This window comes from Chelonoidis abingdonii, chromosome 3, assembly GCF_003597395.2.
Source record: "Chelonoidis abingdonii isolate Lonesome George chromosome 3, CheloAbing_2.0, whole genome shotgun sequence".
Lineage (NCBI taxonomy): Eukaryota > Metazoa > Chordata > Testudines > Testudinidae > Chelonoidis > Chelonoidis abingdonii.
Window position 1 is genome coordinate 115,380,861 of NC_133771.1, and position 24,253 is coordinate 115,405,113.

At 42.5% G+C, this 24,253-nt stretch overlaps 1 protein-coding gene across 1 annotated transcript in view; it reads left to right on the plus strand.

The window, feature by feature from the left end:
- Nucleotides 1-295: 295 nt before the first annotated feature.
- Nucleotides 296-24,253, plus strand: part of RAB32 (RAB32, member RAS oncogene family) — a 56,583-nt gene continuing 32,625 nt past the window's right edge. The window contains exon 1 of the mRNA XM_032794518.2: nucleotides 296-760. Coding sequence (XP_032650409.1) covers nucleotides 532-760 — 229 coding nt within the window. The 5' untranslated portion in view covers nucleotides 296-531. The remainder of the gene's footprint in view (nucleotides 761-24,253) is intronic.

The window sequence follows — 24,253 nt, forward strand, 5'->3', positions numbered from 1 at the left end:
CTTCCTCACGGCCCCCCACCGACTCGGGCAGCGCTGGGGGCAGCCTGGATCCGCCCCTTGCAGGCAGCACGTGGCACAGCTCGCCCACGCTCAAGCGGCACCACGCGGCCTGCGCAGGAGCAGAGCCGGACACGCCTGCGGCGCCTGCCTCCGCCCCGGCAGTGGGTGGGGAGGGACTGGCGGAGGGGCGGGGCGGGGCCGGGCAGGGCCTGGGCTCCTCCCGCTGCCACTCACGCCTCTCCTCTCTCCCTCCCGCCCCAGGGGTTTTATAACGAGCCGGGCTTCCGTGTCCTGTGACTCTAGTCAGCTGGTTGCGTTTCTGTTTGGCGGCCGGGGTGGGGCAGAAAGTTCCCAGCGGCAGAAAGTAGCTGGGCAAGGAGAAAGTTTGCAAGAAGCTGCCCGCGCGTAGGCAGGGCCCAGCGTCTCGGCTCCCTTGCCCAGGGCTCCGCGTTGCTGAGGGCTGCGGCTGGCAGCTCCCCGGGGAGCAGCAGTTTGCGGCGGGCTCTGCTGGGCACAGGGGAGGCGGTGAGAATGGCTGGGGGCGAAGGCGGGGGCGCCAGGGTGCCTGAGTGCCGGGAGCATCTCTTCAAGGTGCTAGTGATCGGGGAGCTGGGCGTAGGCAAAACCAGCATTATCAAGCGGTACGTGCACCAGCTCTTCTCGCAGCACTACCGGGCCACCATCGGGGTGGACTTTGCTCTCAAAGTCATCCACTGGGACAGCAAGACCCTGGTGAGGCTGCAGCTCTGGGACATCGCAGGTAAGAGCACGAGGGAGGCTGCACGGACTTGAAGAGTGAGCACGTTTAGTCTCTCCCCGAGCTCTCCGGGGCCCCTTCAGACGTTGTTGCTTTCTGGGTTGTACACGACAGAACTAGAGAGGAAAATAGTCTGCCTGTGGTGATATCATGCTTGTCTCAATCTTAACAGAGGAAAAACTTACTTGCTCTACTCCGGCTTTATAGTCTTCTCCTCCTTCACTCTACCCTCTTGCCTTGGCCATGCTGGACTTCCATTTTTCCTCTGGACTCAGAACAATAACAAAGCTTTCAACAGCTTTTTGAAGACGTGAGAAAGAGAGCATTGTATCCTGCCAGGCTACTATTGCATTCATTCATTGTAATTGGGACACATCTAATATGTCTCCATGCATTTGGTTTGGCCACAATCAATTAAGGGCTTAACAGCTGACTTCAAAAGACAGTAGTAGTCTTGCTAACCACCTGATTTAGGGGAACATAAACTGTTCTGATTTATTCCAGAATTTCAGTAGCATGGTAACTGTGAAGCTCATTCAATCTTGCTATACTCATGGCCATCATTCTAAAATAGCTTTAAAATAAATGTAGCCTATTCCAAGTTAGTGCTGGTACATAGAACCTGGTGGACTTAAAGTTACCCAAGCATGCAATGCAGCTCAAGTTTGGAGGAAACATCTCTAAACTGCAGGATTCTGGTCTGCTTTGTTAACTGAAGGGCTGAGGTCAGTCTTTTTGCAACTCCTTGGACAATGCAAAAACAAAATGTCTGGTAATACTCACTTGTATATCTGGAAAAATGCATAGGATTTTTTTTTTGAGTTCTCCAGCAATAAAAGCCTGCAGCTGACAAACCTTGTTCACAGCCTGCAATTACATACAGAGGAAAGGAATGTTGTATGAGTCAAACCTCATGCTGCACTTGGGGCACATCTGGGTTAGAGAATTAACCCAAAGTCTGTCACTCTGTCAACTCACCTTATGCTGAGGCATTAAACAGCCCACAGTGTATAAAATCACACTTGCCTCTGCTGTGTTTACACTATGAGATGGGTTAAAGATGCAGACACATCTCTAACCTGACATTTCTTTTTTCACTTAGTTTATATTTAGCCCTTAGTGTCCAGCCACACATCTGTTTTCTTTGCCCTTTCTCATCACCTTATTTCAAGTGTCTGTCTTTCTAGATCTAAGAAATTAGACATGCTCAGTGTTATGTGCTTTCCATGTGAAGAATGGCTTTTAACATCTTGCTTACTTGGATAGCCTCATGACTTTTTCCCACTGAACTTTGCGGGCCCAAGAGAACAGTATCTGCAGTCTTATTCCAGCATAAGTTAGCAAAGCACAAACAATATAGTGCATAGTAGTCTACCTATGTAGCAAACAACATCACTACCAGTCACAATTTCAGTACAGTTTATGGTACCTAGATTGACCTTAAAAACAGAATGTGGATTCTCCAAACAACAAAATCCTAGATGTTAATGCAATACGTAGAAAGTATTTTCATATACGTCTTTGAAGCTGTTAGTATTATGAATTATCCTAAGTGGTGGTTCTGGAGAGTAGTTACACCATAGAGACATTTAAAGTATTGCTGTAGGAAATGTATCAAACTCAAAAGGGCTGAAGTTGTGAAGTTTATTGCCTTCCTGCCACTAACTCTTGATGGAAATGTGACATGCTTAATGCACAAACATAGAAAAGTTATAAAGATTATACCCCTTCCAGCTTTCCTTGTGCAGGATTTTTTAACACTGCATATGAATGCCTGACTTCTGTAACTGAGCTCACACTGCTGAGAACCCTGAACTAGGACTCATTTTGGATTCAATAGAATTGTTCTGACTTATATCAAATATTTATGGAGAAGAAACTACTGAAGTTGCTGCATGAACTCTTGGAATATCAAGGATTTTGTAGTGTAACTATAAAAGTGAATACTAAACATAAGTGATTAAGCAGAATTAAAAAAAATGAATTGTAACAAATATACACACATGTAGTATATGAGAATGTGGAATAGTTTCCTACACCATCCCGAGTGTCAAGTACCAGCTCTTGATCACTTACGATAAATCATCCCGGGTAACACTTTCAAAAGTGCCTACCTGCCTTTCAGTGGCCTGGAGGCTTCTAAATTATGTGGGCATTCTTGAAAATGTTACCCTTAAATGTCTTTGTCTTAAAATGGAAAACATAACAAAGCCATTTCTTGGATCTTAATCTCTTGTGCCACCCAGTCTTTCTAGCTTATTAATAAATATGGAGCCTCTTCATGCTATGTCAGGTTTTATCCAACTTAGATCAATAGTGACTAAAAGTTGCCCACTTAACTGTGAAATAAGTTGGTGGTGCCAATCATATTGGACTGATGTCAGTGTAACAATTAATATTATGTTGGTTGAGGCCAAAGGCTGAATGGCCATGGAGAATAGATATATTGGCAAATAACTTGATGCCCTTGTGTTTTGGACTTTGTAGAGTTGATCAGGGAACTTCCATTATGATCAGCTGTCTTGCTACTAACTTTTGCAGTGGCAGGTGATTGGGCTGTGGCCTTCTATCTTTAGCAATGTGTATTCCAAGGGTGGGCTAAGGTAGACTGGAAGAATGGTGAGAGCGCTTGTACTGTTACCAATGGATTAAAGAATAAAATGTTTCTGTCATTCATAAAATGAATTCCTGTACTATATTTTTTAAAAAGGGAGAGGGAATAATAATCTCTTGTATGTCACCGCCATCTTCTCTCACCAGCTGCCACAATTCAGCCTCATCTTTTTCATTATGAAGATGAATATGTAATTGGTGTTTTCAGTATCAAATGGGTCCCCTGTGTTAGTGGCTTTTAACCTATGTCTTTTGTTGCCCCATCACCAGAGGTGCCAGCTCTTTTATGGAAGGTGTAAATTAAGCTTGTGCTTGTCCCTGGACTCCATTCTGCTGAAACCAGTTTACTCAAGCACTTCTATCTGGCCGGAAAAGCTGCACAAATTGACTCCCATAGGCCCCTCTTACACCTCATTTAAGCACTGCAGTAACATTCAAAAATCCTTTCAGCTAGTATCTGCAAGCTTATTGCTAGTAGCAGGCTGTGTGGCTTTAGAATGACAGTTAACACTGTGTTAACAAGTTTATGATGGAATTTGTTCTACAAACATCCAGTATTTAGCAATAAATCTGTTTGGCCTGAACATGTAACTGGGGCCATTAGCAGATTCAAATGGAAAATGGAGAATGCGAGAAGTTGGAATAATTTTAGTAACAAACTTACTTATAAATAACTTAGGTTCTCTTAATAAAGCCTGTCATTGTACTAAAGGGTGTGACACTATCTGTGAACATGTGATGGTCATTCTCTCTAGCACCACCTATTAGCTATCTTCAGGCCCTGCACAGCTGGATGTAAATAATTGGGACTGAATGTGGATGCAGGCTAAAAACTCTAGACATGGGTTAAAAAGCTCACAATGGTGAATACTGTTTCAGGAGTCAAGTGTAATCTTTTTTAAACAACTAAAAACTAAGTTTTAAAAAAAACTAAGGTTACACAAACATTTAAGTAACTGGAAACTCTAAACTAATACAAATATGTTAAACTCTTCTGAACACAAGCTTATCCTTAGGCCCCAAAGCTCAATAGGATTAACGGAAAAAGTGCTGTGAAGGACTCTAGCTAAACTCTCTAGCATACCTCATGGAAGAAAGTGGCTTTCCTCCTGGAGTTAAGTGAAAGAGACTAAAGTAGGGGTTCACATAATGCATTACTATTACCATTATGGGGGCACCTCTTTAACTATTCTAGTCCATTATGGGTTCTGATTGCATTGTCACTGGGTAATGACTGGTGAGGTAGTGGAATGTCCACGGAATTTAGTCCTGGTCCTGAGAGAGGCTAGACCTTTAAGTGACACCTTCTCTTTCAATGCAATGAGTTGCTGAAGTGATTTGGCACAGGTTCATGTGTCCTGGTAGGATTTTTTTTTTCCTCCTTGGAATTCCCTAGTATAGAGATTGTAGGAGTGCTGGGATGACTTGTTGTAAGGGTAAAGGTAACAGAAGGTAGTTTAGGGAAATGGTAATTGGGTGATATCATACTAAAGCACCAGAATCTCTTGCATACATGCCTGTGTACTGAATTTAAAGTAGGATAGTCTGCAGTCTTTTCTTTTTTTGAGGATCAGTAGTCTTAGTCATGGTAGGGGTGGGAAATCAGATAGTTACAGTGACAGGACTTTAAGGAAGAGCTGAGCAGTAATCAATTGCATGCTGATACAGGAAACAAAATTCATAAAATAAGTCTAGAGTGACATTTAGAAGATACTTAACTTTAGCCATCATGTATTAGTAGAATGCTATAATGCCTTTGCCTCACTTGGTACCTGTAAAAGCAGCAAAGAATCCTGTGGCACCTTATAGACTAACAGATGTTTTGGACATGAGCTTTCGTGGGTGAATACCCACTTCGTCAGATGCATGTAGTGGAAGTTTCCAGGGGCAGGTAGGTGTCTGTGTGTGTGTATATATATATATATGCAAGCAAGCTAGAGATAACGAGGTTAGTTCAATCAGGGAGGATGAGGCCCTGTTCTAGCAGTTGAGGTGTGAAAACCAAGGGAGAAGAAACTGGTTCTGTAGTTGGCAAGCCATTCACAGTCTGTTTAATCCTGAGCTGATGGTGTCAAATCTGCAGATGAACTGAAGCTCAGCAGTTTCTCTTGGTACTTGATATACCTTCCAGAAAAGAGATTGGAACCAGTTTAGTTGAACCCCTGTGAAATGAGGGAGGAAACAGTAGGTAAAAATACAGAAGTGATGACTCATTCTGGTGTGCTTTCACACTGCAGAAGAAAAGGCTGCTTAATTATAGTTAAAGATTTTTTCCAAGTCTGAATTTCAATACAAAAAGAAGGATCCCTTCTTTGGTAACATACCTTATATACTATTTGAACCGAGAGGTAGAAGGGTGTGCTGCAAATGTGGCTCTATCGAGAAATCAATTTCTCTATTTAAAAATTCCTGCAGGAGCAAACTTTAATGAGACATCTAAAGACTTAAACATAAATAAACACCCTATCTTGCTCTCTGCCTAGGTATCACCATGGTGATGGAGGTCTGCAGTTCTATAAAATGGCAGAAAATAAATCTAGTTATTCCTTTCTTTATAACAGTTAATGCAAATGACCTAATTGTGCTGGTGGTATTAGTCTGTATGTTTGTATTCACATCAGAGCTCTAGGGTGAAAAGTGGAATAGGCTTGGAGAGCAATTGATTTTGCTCTATTCCAGAGTCATTAATGTCAGTGCCAGATTGAAGTAAGTGCTATTAAAGCTTCAACAATTAAATTACTTTAGTATTTTTGGCAGAAAATTCCCCCCCCCCTTTTTTTAGGGCTTTCATCATAGGAAGGAAGAATAGCTCTACATTTTTTAGATCACTAGGATGCTTATCTAAAATTGCATGAAACAATTAAACAACAAGTAAAAGGGCTGGAAATACATGATGTAAGGATTCCGTATTCTTGCACACTACTTGAGTTCTAACATGCTCAGTTTTGCTCATAACCCCACTAACTCCAAGACTTGCAGGCCGTAAGAACTCTGAACTGCTATAGCTTTTCATCTGGAGATCTCAAAGCACCTAGCTGTGAGTTAGGGGAATATATCCCAATTTAGAAGGTGCAGGAAACTGACAAAGGTGAAGTAACTTGCTCAAAATCCATGACTCAGTGGAAGACCTGCGCATAAAGCGGAGTGGATAGATTTACCGAGGCACTTGTAGGTGTCCATCTGCATCTTCTAGGGTTTACAAAAGTGCTCCAGTGAGTTAGGTGCCTAACTCCCATTAACTTCTCTGGTCCTGTAGGCGCTAGGGAAGGAAGTGCAGGAGAGAGACTCTCCCTGACCCAGATTCACAGTGGAATGTATGGTAGGGGAGGAAATACTACAGTAAGTTCAGTTGCGGGGTGGTTTCCTATCTTCCTATGTGTTGGAATATAGAATGAAAGTCCCAATTTTGGGGGGGTGGGGTAACTGGCGGGCAGTTTCTAAGGGAGAGCACAAACCTTGTATTTGCTACTCCCTTCTCAGTTTTGTTGTTGAGAACAGATCCCTCTCATCTGGTGCAGTAAATTCTAGAGAGTTAATGAGTTCACTGTCAGCAACTGGTTTGGCTTGCTGTTTCTTTAGGCTGTTGGATTTTATTGCAGTAGAGCATAAAAACTCTCGATAGTGAATTAAACACAGGTTCTTGCATAAAAGGCCTATTGTCTCTAAGCTGTATGTAAAGAGTATATACAATTTAGGCTATTGCTACACTATAGCATACGTCAGCATAAGTTATGTTGCTCAAGGGTCACCCCCCCGAGTGACCTAAGTTACACCGACATAAGTGCCGGAGTGGACAGTGCTATGTCTGTATGAGAACTTCTCCCACCCATGTAGCTATCACTGCCTCTCACTGAGGTGGTTTTATTATGCTGACTAGAGCTCTCTCTTGTTGGCATAGAGCATCTTCACCAGGCTCACGGCAGTGGTGCAGCTGCATGTGTAGACAAGCCTTAGTGACACTAAGCCTTTCACTTGTGTTTAAAAAAAAAAAAAAAAAAAAAAAAAAAATAGTTCTTCTGTTTAACTGGTTTGATTATTTGTAATACACTCATAATTAAAACGCCCAAGCATGCAGCATTTAGCTTATTACACAATGCTTTTCTTCAGTTATTATGGTATCTTGTGCAGTGTACCTTCTTAGATGTCCGCATTCCAAAGTAAGCCTCAACCTCTGCATTTTGTGCACTAAGAATTTCATCACTTCAGAAAATGATCATGGTTGACTTGAAAATCTGTAGTTCACCTGTGTTGTGAATCATTGCGGTTGGAGATATGTGGTGCAGTAACTCAACTGTCTACTAACGTGTTTCCCTGTTTTTCCATTGGGAATGTCTTTGAGATGCATAGAAAAATAGCTTGCTTCAGTTAGTTTAGAGTCTGGAAAGCATGCATTAACGTTCTGAGAACTAATAAGCTGAGACGTTGCATTTTGGTAATTTTTTCATAATCTCAAATCTAAATTTAGCGCTGTCATAAACAGAGTTAAGGGTTAATATTTCTTTTACCTGTAAGGGGTTAACAAACAGTGAACCTGGAACACTTGACCAGAGGACCAATCAGGAGACAAGATACTTTCAAATCTGGGTGGAGGGAAGCTTTTGTGTGTGTTCTTTGTCCGTGTTCTCTCTGGGTTCTGAGAGGGACCAGACATGTAAGCAGATTCCTCCAATCTTTCTGAAAAAATCTCTTCTGTTTCTAATTAGTAAGTATCAGGATAAAGGTGGTTTTAGTCTTTCTGATGTTTGTTTTCTTTATTTGCAAATGTGTATCTGGCTGGTAGAATTTTAAGTGTATTGGCTGGAAGTATTTTAATTGTGTTTCTGCTGGAGGAGGCTTTTCTCCATTTTTCTTAGCTGAAACACCCGTAATATTCTATCTTGAATTTACAGTGATTATCTTTACTCTCTTTTAATAAAAGTTTTTTTCTCTTTAAAAAACTTGATTTTTTCCCCTGGTAAGGCTTAAGAAATGGAGTCTGTACCACCAGGGAATTGGTGGGAGAGGGAAAAGGAAGGGGGGGAAGGTGCATTCCCTCTGTTAGATTCACGGAGTTTGAATCAGTATCGCCTCTTGTGAGGGAAAAAAGAAAGGGGGGGAAGGGACATTCCTCTCTATGTTGTGATTCAAGGAGTTTGAATCACGGTGATCTCCTAGTGTACCCAGGGTGGAAAGATCTGGGAGGAAGAAAGGAGGGGAAGGAAATGGTTTATTCCCTTTGTGTGAGACTCAAGGAATGTGATCTTGGGGTCCCCAGGGAAAGGTTTCTGGGGGACCGAGGTCCCAAAACACTATACTTTTGGGGTGTGCAGCTATCAGATCAAGCTGGTAATTAAGCTTAAAGAATTTCAGTTGGTACCCCATTTTTTGGACTCTAAGGTTCAAAGTGGGAAAGAATACCTTAGTGGTGTGTAGTGTTGGATAAGATCCAAAAGCTGGTGAGTTAAAAGCAAAGGCCAATAGGAGAATATCCTGATACTTACTAAAATTAGAACAGAAGAGATTTTTTCAGAAAGATGGAGGAATCTGCTTACATGTCTGGTCCCTCTCAGAACCCAGAGAGAACGTGGACCAAGAACACACACACAAGCTTCCCTCCACCAGATTTGAAAGTATCTTGTCTCCTGATTGGTCCTCTGGTCAAGTGTTCCAGGTTCACTGTTTGTTAACCCCTTACAGGTAAAAGAAATATTTAACCCTTAACTCTCTGTTTATGACACATGCACAGTGCTAAAAAGCCCTCTTAATTTACACCTCTGAAAATACTAAGTAATCTGTTCTGCGAACAGTTACTAGCATGCAAAGTACAGTCAAATTATAAACAATCAGTAAACAAAGGGACTTAAATATCTTGCCATAGAGTTCTGTAGTTTTAATGAAGAATTTGTAAGTCGCCACAATTCTTTACTGTATTTGAGCTACCCTGCTTGTAATACCATGTGCTCTAAACAAATGCATTGTGATCCTACAAAATTCAAGGATATAAAACTTAAACCAAACCAAAACAAAACCCTGTTCTCACTTTAAATGTAAATTTGGTGTGAAGGAGAAATCCCTCCCCCTCCCATAGAACAAATTTTATTTTTATGTAATATATATATATATATATATATATATAGCAGGCAGCATAGCTTAAAAAAATAATAATCAGGTATTGTGTGTATTAGTCACACTGATTATGCAAGATAGAACTGTTTAGTTTTCTTTGTCTCAATTAACAAATAGATTTATCTTCAGCCAGTAACTAGCCTAGGTAAACAGGCGCTGCAGAAAAACATAAGTTGGAATGATTTGAGCTCTTGTGAACAATATTGCAATGCACACCAAAAGCAGTTTTCCTAGCTGGCCTTCAAGAACCATTTGCAGAATCTTGTTGCCGTGGCACAATGCATCTAGGATGAGATCTTCAACGTGTTCTAGAATGGGAATTTCATAATATGATTAGGAAGCCACAAACAGTGCTGCTGCACTAGTACACCCTGCAGATCCTCTTAATTTTGTTTCAAAATTCATTGCTTCATGCTTGGAAACAGTCGTTATACAATGCAAAGGCTTTTAGGCACTGTGGGATAGGTGATTCTAGAGGCCCAGAACACATTCTGAAGTTGCAAGGTATGCTGTGTGTACGTAATGGAACTGTCCAATCTAAGTATTGCTCTGGATGTTTGAAACTATTCCTAAAATAAGGCTGCAACAAGGATTCCACGATAGTGCTTTCAATTAGTGAGACATCCATTTGTAATACTAAGTGTAAAAGCCAAGCATATTAAAGTTGTACTATAAAAGGGAAGAATTTAATTACATTATAATGAAACTTAAATAGTGCTTTACAGAGAACAGACTGTGTGGTTCCCCCACCCCACCCCGTTTTACTAGTTGGCATCAGGCACAATTATACTGAAGCTAACTGGTCAAGAATTGCTTTTGTTGAGATTTATAAACTTAACTTTCTCCTCTAAAAGCTTAGTTTTATCTAGGAGTTTAAATTATCTTAAAGGGACATAAAGTTGGGGCTGATTTACTGACTGCCAAAATGACAGCTTGTGATGGAAGTATTACATATTATCCCCCCCCCCCCCCCAAAGACGACAAAGTAAGGTCTTTGAAGCATACTAGTGATGTACAGAACTGCCAGTGAATTTGCAAATGTCAAATTTTAAGTTCTGTCCTGTTGGTACTTGTGGATCAAAACCCTTCTATATGAGAAGTATTAGCGGAATTCTAGAATAAATATTAACTATTTTGTTAGCTACTTTGTTTGCAAAGCTTGGTGAAGACTTAATCTCAGATGTGATGAAATAAACCTTTAGTGGTCTGTTAGGGTATGAATAGATGCAACTTGAAATGTGTTTTTACAGGGATACAGTTCAGTTACGTCAAGTTTTGCGTACAATGATTTTATTCTCTTTGAACTGCTCAGTTTCTTTCCCTACATCTCCCTAGAAAGGGCATCCTAATGGTATATGTTGGTTTGGCCTCCAGAAACTACAATTTCCAGACCACAAATGTCTGTTTTTCTTCTGTTCGTGTCCACCTTGCCTTTTCTTTCAACCCCATCCCACCCCTTCATACATGACCCAAGTGCTGTTCAAGTAGAGAGAGAATGAATGTTGTTTGTCACCAGTACTCTATCACATGGCACTTTCAAGGGTTGAATGTACTGTGTAGGCTGCGTTCTGCCAACCCAATGAGTAAGTGATAAGGAATTGGAGAGTGAAGGCTGATCCCATGTTGGAGACACACTTAGTGGACTCTTCTAAAATTGTATAACTACTTTACTTTACTTTGGGAGGTAGCATGCATGAAAGAAGCTATACAAAATAGCTGTAGTAAAAATCCTGCTCTTACAGGGCTCTTAAATCAACCCCTTTGAATTGTAGCTGATCTTTTGGAGTGAATGGCTTCTTTTTTTCAGATATCTTTATACTAACCTTTTACAAAGAAATGTATTAATTTTGTGTCTGCATGTGGCATGGCAATGTAAGAAGGAAGTGGCTTACAGCTGAGGTATTCTGAATCTCTTGCTCTTAAGTCATAAAAACACAGACAAGAATCCCGTAAATTGCATGAAGCTCTGGCCGCTCACAACTCTGTGCGGCAGCTGCCAAGTGCGACATTTATTGCATGAAGTAACAATTCTTGTTTTAACAAATTAAAGTTTCTGTATTCAGAGAGCAGCCAAACTAAGGTTGCACTAGCATAAACAGATTACTACATGATATGGAATTTATTTTTCAAGTGTTGTCTCATGGGAGTGGGAAGCTTGCATGTGGATTTGGAAGGCTCACTTTATGTATCTATCTAAAGTGAATAGAGAAGATGACAGCAGGGCTTTAAGGAAAAGTACCCACACAAGAAATGTGATGCAGGGCACTGCAGAAAGCCTTGAATGCTTAGTATATTTAGGCAGCCAATTGGGGGTGAGGGTCTTCTGACTGAATAGCTATTGAGCTTTAGGTCTCTTGCCTTTTTAGTGAATATTTGTAAATATTTCCAGTGTCCCTGTTTGAATTTCACTGTGCTGTAATCCGGTATAACTCTTTATAAACAAAACTATTTTCCTTCATTTTGGGGTTATTGAATAAAATTGACATAGGGTGTGAATTTTGTTATGCAAGTTAGGCAGAGCTAGGGTGACCAGATATCCTCTTTTTAAAGGGACAATTCTGTTTTTTGGGACTTTCTTATATAGGTGCCTATTACTCCCCCACCCCTGTACTGTTTTTTCAGTTATCTGGTCACCCTAGGCAGAGCAAAGCTGTGCTTCCAATCTCTGCAGCATATGAATAGGGCCCTAACAAATTTGTGGTCCACTGTGGTCAATTTCATGGTCATAGGATTTCAAAAATCATAAATGTCATGATTTCAGCTATTTAAATCTGAAATGTCAGTGTTGTAATTGTAGGAGTTCTGACCCAAAAGGCAATTGTGCAGGAGGTCGCAAGGTTTCTGTAGGGGGTTATGGGTATTACCACCCTTACTTCTGTGCTGCTCCTGGTTGGGCACTGCCTTCAAAGCTGGGCACCCGCCCAACAGCCGTCGCTCTCTAGCCACTCAGCTCTGAAGGCAGCACAGAAGTAAGGGTGGCAATACTGCAACATCGTCTCCCTTGTCCCGTTCTCCCCCCACCCCTCCCCACTCCCCGGCACTCCCTTTTGGGTCAGGATCCCCAATTTGATAAACATTGGTCTCCCTTGTGAAATCTGGTCTTTTTTTGTGCTTCTATCCTATATTATACAGATTTCAGTCCGTGATGTTTTTCATTTCCGTGAATTTGGTAGGGCCCTACATATGAGTAAAAGCTTCTTGCCTGGCATTGTTGGAGATGTGCAGAATATACTGGAAAACATGTTAAACAAAACTCCCAACTTTATCAATAGATGATCCATTTCTTCCTCTCCTATCCGAATGGAAGGGGGATGGGCAACTCCTAGTCAACTCTGTATGCTATATTGAAATCTGTTTCTTTCAGTAGAAATATAGCAATATACTGTCAGTCTAAATTTGAATAATCAAGTTGGATGGGTTGTCTAATCACTGGATAAAAGTGGCAGAGTTCAGCTCTTCATAACCCTGTAACCAGAAGCTGTTTCTTGAGCAAATTGTTGAACTGAACCACTGTTGTTGGCCCAGAGGAAGGGCTTTCATGCTAGTTCATATGGAGCCACTTTATATAGAAAGTACTGTGCAATTTTTTTAACTGACTTTCAGTAGTAACCTGTGCAGATCTCTAGTTGTGACCTGAGCATGCAGGTTAACTACTTCCCAACTTGTCAGGTGAGGTGGTTGCTGTAAAAGTAAATATCAACAACAAAATAATAGTCAGACTTGCATCACACCATTTTTTTGTGGTCTTTTTACAATACGACTAGTGTCAACTTCAGAGATTACAGTGATTTAGCAAAAAGATGGGGATTGAGAAACATTTGGGAATATGTATCAAGCTGTCCCTTGGTTTATTCAATCAAGATTTGTTTTTCTGGATGCCAATCCAGGGAATAGGCAAGAATTGGCCAGCGGGCATTATTTCTCTTTGGGGAGAATACTCTGCAGTCTAGCTTGAGGGTCTTTTTCATACCAGTTTAATCTTGGCTTTGAGTGGTGCAAATAAGGTCCTCAGCAAGTAAATGAAGTTTTAGTGCTTAAAACCATAGAAGATAAGTCATAGTCTCTCTAATACAGCATGTTCCAGAAGTAGCACTTTTCAAGCACCCACAGTTGGCAAAACTTTATATCCACTTATCATTTGCTCTTTATTCCTAAATCAGTCCATTTACACCAAACTTTAATAATATCCATGTCAGTCCTTTAATCCAAAGGAATTAATTGAGATTTAATCTGTAATAAGCACACATTTCCAGACCATCTGAATAAGAGGCTACTGCCATGTAACTTGGTGTAAGATCGAGATGCAGTTATTGACTTTGCTGCAGATACTACACAATACAATTACACAACAAATTATGCAAATATTATAACCTTGCTACACATCTTCAAGGTGTTGTTGCATGCCTTTAACGGATTCATTTGACTATGCATCTATCAACAAGGAATCTGGGTGCATCCTATGGGTTATATAAAAAATTCAGGAGCACACACACACAATCTCAGATATCACAACCCTGAACTTTTTTTCTGTGAGGGTAACTATTGGGTTGGCGGGGGGGGGAGATACAGGCAGTTGATAGAGTGATCCGTGGTTCTCAAACAGGGTATGTGTACCCCTTGGAAGATCTGTGTATCCCCGAGAGTACATCAGCTCCTCTAGATACTTGTCTAGTTTTACAACAGGCTACATAAAAAGGACTTGCAAAGTCAGTATAAACTAAAATTTCATACAGACAATGACTTGTTTACACTGCTCTATATACTATACACTGACATGCAAGTACAAGATTTATATTCCAATTGATTTATAATTATATGGTAACTAAAATCTATGGTAAAAAATGAGAAAGTAAGCGTGCTGTGACATTTTTGTATTTGTCTGATTTTGTAAGTACTTTTTAAGTGAGGTGAAACTTGGGAGTATGCAAGACAGTTCAGACTCCTGAAAGGTGGATACAGTAGTCTGGAAAGGTTGAGAGCCACTTTGCTGTATAGACAGACTCAAACTGCAGTCAGGTTAACTGGGATCTAGATTAACTCTTGGAATGAATTGGAACTGTTTTAGTGCTTTAAGTGGGATATACTTTGGAGCAGGATCATTCTCTTACTGTTCTATAAAACACCATGTAAATAAAAAATACTGTACAGGTGTTACAAGCTTTGCTGGTCTGCCCTGTGCTGCTCAAAAGGCAGGAAACAGCATTCCTTACTATGGCTTTGGGGCTGGCCTTCAAGTAAAAACATGTTGCAGTGATCTAGCCATAAAATAACAACCATGAATGACTAACAAAGTCTGCCTGGAGGAAAGGATGCAACTACTTGGCAAGCCAAAGGAGGGAAGACCTTTCCAGCCTCAACTGCAACCTATGAATATACTAGCAGAGATGAACCTAAGAGGCCCCAAGACTCGAAACCGATCTTATAATACATGGGGAGTCTCACTGGAGATTTTTCAGAGCCGGTTAGACAAACACCTGTGAGGGATGGTCTAGATAATACTTAGTCCTGCCATGAGTGCAGGGGACTAGACTTGATGACCTTTCAAAGGCCCTACAGTCCTGTGATTCTGATTCCCTCATTGGCCAAACTGTAATTCCTCATCCTTGCAAACAATAAGTACAAGTTGAACCTCTCTAGTCTGGATCTCTCTGGTCCAGCAACAGCCATGGTCCGGCATGATTTTATTTTATGTTTTATCTACTTGTGCCAATACAGTAAAATTGTGTAACAACACTTAATACTTTGTTATGAAGAGAGTGGGTAACCCTTGGCTAGTGGCATTGCAAGTGTTGTTCTGTTTGCTCACCTTGGGGAGGTTAAAAATAGACACACACTCACTACATGCTGACCTCCCGTGGTTCAGCAAATTCTCTGGTTCGGCACCAGTGAGGTCCTGAGCATGCTGGACTAAAGAGATTCAACCTGTTACTTCAGTGTGATCACTTACTATTTACTGTTATGTCAGGGCAACCCAGCCACATTATAATAATATATATATTATATATATTATAATATATTATATATATATATATATATATATAATATATATATATAAAATAAAAAAAAAAAATTCCCCTCTCACCCTATGATGGTAATAGTGTCTTCCTCAACCTCGGGGTCTGCTACTAGAGGCCTGGGAGTTTGAGGGTCCTTGCGCAATATTAGCTGTTGCCTAGCACTGATCTCTGAGACAGAAGCTCTGAATTTGTTCATGGGATCTGTGTGGAGCCACGTCACCCAGCTTAGGAGTCACAGCCCCGAGTGCCCTACCCACCACTGGGACTACTTTGGGCCTTGCACTTCTACATTCTGGCTAGTTCTTCTTTCAGGCCCTGGTACTCTCACTTCTCATATTCCTTTTCCTGATGTTGCTGTCACTGGCAACTGCCATATCTATCACCACCGGCTGTCTTCTGCTCCTTGTCATTACCACGATGTTCCGGTGATTGCAGTTACCTGACGTCCATCTGGATCTGGAAGTCCCACAGAATGCGTAGTCCCCTGTTTATTCTCTCACAACCTTCTGTGGAACTCCCATCTGTCTTGGGGGGTCTACCCAGTACCTTGTGCAGAATGTCCTGTACACAATGCAGCCTTGGTTTGTGCCTTCAGTTGTTGCTGTTCCTGCCTGCATCTTAACATCTCTGCCACTATGTGTTGGACTGTCTCTGAGAGCCTCTCGCCAAGTACTGTACCTTGGGTCCTCTCTAGTGTGGTAGCCCCTCGCCTTCTAATGGATCCTGGTGCTCAGTCTGTTCCTGTGCTGGCTATGATCGATGGCTCAGTGCTTGTCTTTAGTCCAGCTTCCACCACTGGTAGGATTTTCCCAATGTCAGCCACCTCAAGCTATCTGTCGATGGTGACATGTCCCATGCAGGGTCCTTGTCTTGCCTGGCACTGATCTGCTTGGTCTTCCTCCCATGTCGCTGCTGCCTCAGGCAATTCTCTCAGCAGCTCATCTTTGTGCCATCGTTTACTGATGTACTCCTGGATGTTCCGGGGTTTCTTTCCGCTGGTATACGTCCTCTGGGTGTTTGGACTTGGGGTGGAAATCCTCCGTGCATTGTGAGGAGCTTCCGGGTTTTCACATCGGCCCTCCATTTCCTCTTTGGCCAGCTTCATAATACCGGCAGGCGTATCTGATGACCGGCAGGGCGTATTGTTGAATGGCGTGGATTCTTGTTCTTTCCCACTGGAGCTGGTCTTCAGGGAACCTGTCTTCACCCTTTGTGATACTTGATGTGCTGTTCTTCCTGCTCCTCTATCGTGGTTTCCAATTGACTGTGGGACGCCAAGGTAACTTGTTAGCTGGTCTGTATGTCTGCTATTGTGCTCCACTGGTAGTTTCCACCCCATCAGTCTTGACTTACCTCCCTCTCTTCACTACCATCCGGCCCACTTCTCAGTCCGAATGACCATCCCGATATCCCACTGTAGATCCGCGGCAGGTGATTAGCGAGTCGATGTCTCGTTCCATTCTAGCATAACAGCTTGTATGTCCATCCATGTAAGAGTGAAGGTGGCTGATGGTATTCCACTCCTGAACTGTACCGTTATCCAGTCCTTGTGATATTGGCTGAGGGGTGTAAGCCTAATCAGAACAGCAAGGCGGTGACAGTGCAATCACCTTGGTATATGCCGCTGCACTTGATGGCACTTTGTGTGCAAGCTGCCTTGAGTTCGACTTCCAGTGTGTCTTCCAAGTCCCATTGAGTTCCTGAGGACGGTCCTTAGTGTTTCTGTTGACCTTGGTATAAACCCACCGCGCACAGCATATCACAATTCCACGTGTGGCGGCATTGCAGGCCGTCAGGCTTTCCTGTAGTCAATCCAGGCTGTGCTCACGACATCGGTCTGTCCTACGCCTTGAGTCTTGGGCGACCTCTTCTTAAGCAATGGTGTTTTGAGCCCTGGTGTCTGTCCCAATCGCCCTTCTGAGCTTGCCTCATGTACTGCCCCATGTGGTCCTGTAGCTTGGCGCGCTCTGATGACCTGATAGGACCTTTCCATGTTGTGGGGAGGCACGGTTATTGGTCGGTAGCTTGGCGGCTTCTGCTCCCTTGCCAGAAGGGTCTTTCATGATCATGGCACTGTCCTTCACTTGTGTCTAGCCCAGTTTTGGGTGGCGGCCTGCTGCTACAGCTGGTTCATCTTGCTCGCTAGGCGTTCATACGCACTGCTGTTAGTTTCATTTAGCCAGTAGGTGTGGATCATGTCTGGTCCAGGTGCGTCCAGCTCCTTCATATTCTTGACACGTCCTGCTGGATGTCTTCTACTGTGATGTGACTGGTTTCTATTCTGGGAGATGCTGTGCTCTGTTCTCAGGCCTTGCAGCCACTTCTGCCTGGCGTTATGATCTTCTCGTTCTCCCATATGCTTCTTCCCAGTACTCGTTTCAGTTTCTGCTGCTGGTGGCTCTGCTGTTGTTCGTGGGTTTGCATCTGCAGTTGGGAGTACCCTTGGATGGTTCTTTTGGAGAAGTCCAGCGGATTTACTTTTTGGCCTCCTGCTTCTCTCGTGTATCCTCCTTAGCCTGGTAGCCTGTCTGTGAGCTTTGTTTAGCAGTCTCTAGGCTTTCGTGTGTGTCAGGCCTGTATTTTTTTCAGTAGCCGAGTCTATATCCTTAATCTCTGACACCCTCCGTAGTCACCAGTGAATTAACTCTTCTCCGAGTCGCTTGACTTTATCCTCCCACCTTCATTTTCCAGGGTGGGCTACATACCTGTCTCTTGATCGTGTAGCCAAGCATCTCCAAGGATTACAGAGGTCTGTAGCGTATATCCAGTATTGGTTTGAAGTTACTGGTGGTAGTAGGGATTGTCATGAGGGTTCTTTGGCATCTTCTAACATACTATCTGAAGGTACTCTCTCCACGTGAAGCCTGGTAATCCGGTCTCGGAGGATTGACTGTAGACTAGTTTCTTCCGCATGATCTTCTGCCTCATATCAGCTGCTGTGCTCTGCAGTAGAGGGGGTGGCAGTGACAGTTTCAGTTCAGGTGTAGGGCTCACCACTTGTCCTCGGTCCTGAGTCTGGGATGTAAGTGGAGTTGGTCTATCTCAAAGCTGTGAGTAGCAGCTTCCTCTTCTATATGTTGAAAGCGTTGGTAACTAGCTGTTCTCAAGTAAGCTGTGGATGTAGGTCTTTTGTCCATCCATAGTCCCTCTTCGTTTCCATATATTCCCTCTCATTGGTCTACTGTTGTATGTATGTTTTTCTTCATTTGTATAATCTTTGCCTTTTACTAAAGATTTCCATCAATTCCAGGTTCTCTTGTCTCGTCCATAGAATGGTTTGTTCAGTAGCCGCACTTATCTGTCAGATGTCCTGGTTCTCACCATTGGTCGCGGAACCTTGTTTAATTCTCGGTGCGATGTCGAGCCGGCATGACTCTCCTCGTTCACTGTCCCCTCATATTTGAGGTAGGCAGGTGAAGCGTTAGGGGGTTCGTTTGCCGCCGAGGACCCCTACTGGACAAGTTGGGTACTCAACCGGGATTGAGCCCCAGTCTCTACCGATCAAGGGCAGTCTCCCCTAACAAAGGCGTGGCGCTCTTAAACCGCACTGACGCTAATCCAGTCATGCATGCATAAATATAGTATATATATATATATATATATATATACACACACACACACACACATATAAATACACTGTACTAATGTAGTAGCATCTCTACAGCGTGTGACTTATTGGTATGGTGAAATCTTCTTGCAGGACTTAAACACACAAATAGTAAGGAATTATGCTCTTGGCATACAACTTTCCCTTTATCAAAGAGTAACTTGAACTTTGAGTACCTACTCAAAGGGCAGGGTTGCCTGGATACACTTGAGCAGGAAGAAGCTCTCTAGGTCTTAAGCAATCAAACTGAAATTGCATTGGAGTTCTCAGGCAAAAGGGAATGTCACCCTTCTGACTGCATCTCTGACTTTAACTGCAGTGTATGATGGACCCGTTGCTCTTTTTCTTTCCCACACCCTGCCTCCCCCACAGTCTCTCCCATTGCTCTTGAGGTCTGTGGTCCAATTCTGCAATCTGAGTCAAAACTCAACCAGATTTCTCATCATTCAGTGAGGACTGCAAGATTCGGCTTTAAGTTATTGTAGATTTCAAGCTATCAAGAGCTTGCTTAGGGCGTGTCTATACTACAAAATTAAGTTGACCTAATTTACATTGACTAACAGCCCCAGCAGTAATTAAACTGCTTTTGCACGTCCACACTACACTCCTTGTGTCAACTGTACGTGCCCTTGCCTGGAGGGTTTGCACCATTAAGTGTCAGCGTGGGGCATTGGGGGGATGGCTTCTGAAAGGCAGCAGCAGTTAATGCAAGCAGCAGTGTCTACAGTGACAGTGCATTGACCTAACTACATTGACTTATGTGCTATTCCTCTTGCAGAGGTGGAGTTAAGTCAGTTTAGAGGGTGAGTTACAGCAGTGCAGGCTGCATTTTAGTGTAGACATTAAGAGTTAGGTCTTTGTAAGCTGCCTTACATCAACCTAGCTCTTTTGTGTAGACCAGGACTTAAAAACAATATTTGTGTAGAAAAGGATATTTCTCTCCTGAATACAGAGGAGAGATGGGCACTAAATTGTTTGTGGTGTTTGGCCTTTTTTCTAGTTTTTTATTTATTTTTTTTAACTTTCCCCCCTAGGAATTCTACCAGACTTAAAAGTTCATTCTGGTTTTTATGGTCCCTTTAAAAACACACACCTTCTAGAGACCCAGTGAATTGTTCAGGTGAGAACACTGTTTTAGAACATCAAACTACTCTAGTTTTCTACATAATAATGGACATGTCCTCTTTCAAGGTACAGAGTAGAATTCCAGTTCATTAGGTAAAAAATAATTTGCACCATGACATGTTTTACCATTTCAGCGAACAACTTTTTTTTTTTTTTTTTTTTTTTTTTTTTTTTTTTTACCCATGATACAGAATTCTTTGTGCAGAGGTGTGTCACTGTTAGGTACACATTGCGCTGTTAGCTGCTTTTCAAAAAACTGTATGGAGGGAGAGGAAACAGGCAAAGTGTTAATTTTGTCACTGGAGGCTATGCTGACTTAAGTATTTGACCCACACTAGTTGGGGGGGAGGGGGGTGGTATTCTGCGTCTCTGCTTGGAAGCTTGTCAAGGCCAAGGCTTAACTTGTAACTTTTTTCCCCCAGGGCAAGGAATTGCTGACTTTGCTTTGTCACAGATTGTCAAATTCACTAGTTTTGCTATCTTCAGGTCACATGATTCCAGCAGCTATGTAATTATTAGCCATGTTCTTTATTGCAGCAGCATTGCACAGTAATATTACATATCTATATTTTGGGGATTGCATCATACACTTATCACACGAGGTCTAGTTCTGTGTTTCAGATTCTGGGCAAACATAGCAAAAATGATGCACAGGTATGTAATTCTTGTCTAAAGTTTTTGCTTAAACGTACAATTTAAAGCGAACTGTTAGCATTTCAACACTAGAAAAGTCTGCCTACTGGCAGAATTCTACTATACAAGAATCCTTTAGTCATACTCATGTGTCTAGCAGCTTTTCTATAACCAAAATGCCTGTCTTGTGGTGCCAACGCAAAGCAATGTGTATGTATCTTTTAATCAAGTAGCATATAACTGTCTTATGGAAGACAGATGTCTCTCTGAGCTGACGGGGCCAGAGGGGGAGGCGGCAAAATGAATGTAGACTATCTCTTTGGGACCTCTGAAGAGACTCTACTGTTGGGGAATGTGGTTTTGTTCATGAATCTCTTAAGCCAGGGGTCGGCAACCTTTCAGAAGTGGTGTGCTGTGTCTTCATTTATTCACTCTAATTTAAGGTTTTGTGTCAGTCATACTTTTGAACGTTTTTAGAAGATCTTTCTAGATGTCTTCAATATATAACTAAACTATTGTAAGTAAATAAAATAAGGTTTTTCAAATGTTTAAGAAGCTTCGTTTAAAATTAAATTGAAATGCAGAGCCCCCTGGACTGATGGTCAGGACCTGGGCAGTGTGAGTGCCACTGAAAATCAGCTCGTGTGCCGGCTTTGGCATGTGTGCCGTAGGTTGTCTACCCCATCTTAAGCAAATACCCTTTCCAGCCCAATGTACCCCTGTAAACTGCCTCATTGCTGTCTGTTGGAATGGGTACACTACCTGACATAGGAAATTGAGGTAGAGGTTGCTGGGGGGGGGCAGGTGGATATAGGGAGTACCATCTCCATCAACATGTCAGATCAGGAATTCCATAATCTTTCTAAATGAGGGGAAGGCAGGTAGGCTAGGGAGATAAAGATGTCTGGCCTTTAAGAGTACCACTGCAATGGGATGGAACAAATTTGGAAGGTAAATGTGATCTTCTGTCAAAAACACTGAACTGGAATACAAGAGACACAGGTTCAATTCCTTGCCCTGTCACAGCTCTTCTGTGCAACCTTAGAAAAATCACTTAACCTGTATCTGGTGGTATCCATTCCCATCAGTAAAATGCAATAACCTCCATCCTATGTTTTGGGTCATATTTCAGATTCTGAAAACAGAGGATAAAAAGGTGACCTTTAGCTTTCAAAACATTTTGAGGAACTTCTGAATAGCTAACCCTAAACCACTATGCTGTATAATAGAGTTGCTGGTCAGATGAAGTAATATTACTTCAATGAAAATGAAAAGTTGCAATTCTCCCAACAAAAAAAACTTCAAAAACAGACTCAATGAGAAACTGCAGAATTGGAATTAATTTGCAAGCTGGATACCATTAAATTAGGCTTGACTAAAGACTGGGAGTGGACAGGTCATTACACAAAAGAAACTATTTCCTCATGCCAATTTTTCCCCTGCTGTTACTCACAACTTCTTGTCAACTGTTGGAAATGGGCCATCCTGATTATCACTACAAAAGACTTTTTTCCTGCTGATAATAGCCCACCTAAATTGTTTAGTCTCATTGTAGTTGGTATGGCAACATCCATTTTTTCATGTTCTTTGTGTGTATCTATGTCTTCCTACTGTATTTTCCACTACATGCGTCTGATGAAGTGGGTTTTAGCCCACAAAAGCTTATGCCCAAATAAATGTTAGTTTCTAAGGTGCCACAAGTACTCCTCATTCTTCCTACTGTTAGTGTTGACCAAGCAGCATTAGGGCCAGACTAATGGTGGGGCTTTTTGAATGCTGAAGTGTGAGCAAGGCCCTTGATGCATCACTGACTACAGGGAGCCAGTGGAGAGACTGATCACTTGTGCACAGCAGTATTGTGTGGAGTGCCCCCAAGTGTGGAGCACAGGCAGTATTAAAAGGTTGTCCATCTTCATTTACAGGACACAGTATGTTTGAAAGAGGTGGAGGGGAGTGGCAATCAGAGGAGGTCCCAGATGATTGGGGGGAAAAAAGCAAATACAGTGCCTCATCTCAGTCCCTGGAAAAATCATGGAGCAGGTCATCAAGGAATCCATTCTGAAGCACTTGGAGGAGAGGAAGGTGATCAGGAACAGTCAACATGAATTCATCACGGGCAAGTCATGCCTGACCAAAGTAATTGCCTTCTATGATAACTGGCTCTGTGGTTATGGGGAAAGCGGTGGATGTGATATACCTTGCCTTTAGCAAAGCTTTTGATATGGTCTCCCACAGTATTCTTGCTAGCAAGTTAAAGTAGTGTGGATTGGATGAATGGACTGTAAGGTGCATAGAAAGTTGGCTGGATTGTTGGGCTCAATGGGTAATGATCAACAGCTCGATTTTTTCTAGTTGGCAGCTGGTATCAAGTGGATTGCCCCAGGGTCAGTCCTGGGGCCAGTTTTGTCAGCATCTTCATTAATCTGGATGATGGGATGGATTGCACCATCAGCAAGGTCACAGATGACACTAAGATGGGGAAAGGTAGATATGCTGGAAGGAATAGGGTCCAGCGTGACCTAGACAGATTGTAGGATTGGACCAAAAGAAATCTGAGGTTCAACAAGGACAAGTGCAGAGTCCTGTGCTTAGGACAGATGGATCCCATGTACTGCTACAGGCCGGGGACAGACAGACTAAGCAGCAGTTCTGCAGAAAAGTACCTGGGAATTAGTGGATGAGAAGCTGGATATGAGTGCCCTTCTTGCTAAGAAGGCTAATGGCATATTGGGCTGCATTAGTAGGAGCATTGTTATCTGATTAAAGGAAGTGATTGTTCCCCTCTATTTGGCATTGGTGAGGCCACATCTGAAGTATTGTGTCCAGTTTTGGGCCACCCACTACAGAAAGGATGTGGGCAAATTGGAGAGAGTTCAGCGGGAGGGCAACAAAATTATTAGGGGTTTGCAGCACATGACTTATAAGGAGAGGCTGAGGGAACTGGGCTTATTTAGTCTGCAGAAGAGAAGAGGGGGAGAGGATTTGATAGCAGCCTTCAAACTACCTGAAGGCAGGTTCCAAAGAGGATGGAGCTAGGCTGTTCTCAGTGGTGGCAGATGACAGAACAAGGAGTAATGGTCTCAAGTTGCAGTGGGGGAGGTCTAGGTTGGATATTGGGGGTGGGGGGGAAGCTATTTTCCTAGGAGTGTGGTGAAGCACTGGAATGGTGGTGAAAGCACTAGGGAGGTGGTGAAATTTCCCTTCTTGGAGGCTTTTAAGGCCAGGCTTGATAAAGCACTGGCTGGGATTTTAGTTGCAGTTGATCCTGCTTTGAGCAGGAGGTTGGACTAGATGACTTCCTGAGGTCTCTTCCAACCGTAATCTTCTATGATGATATTGTCTGTCTGGGCTGCTTTCTCAAGAATGCCACATCCTAAACATGCTTTGAGTAATGGC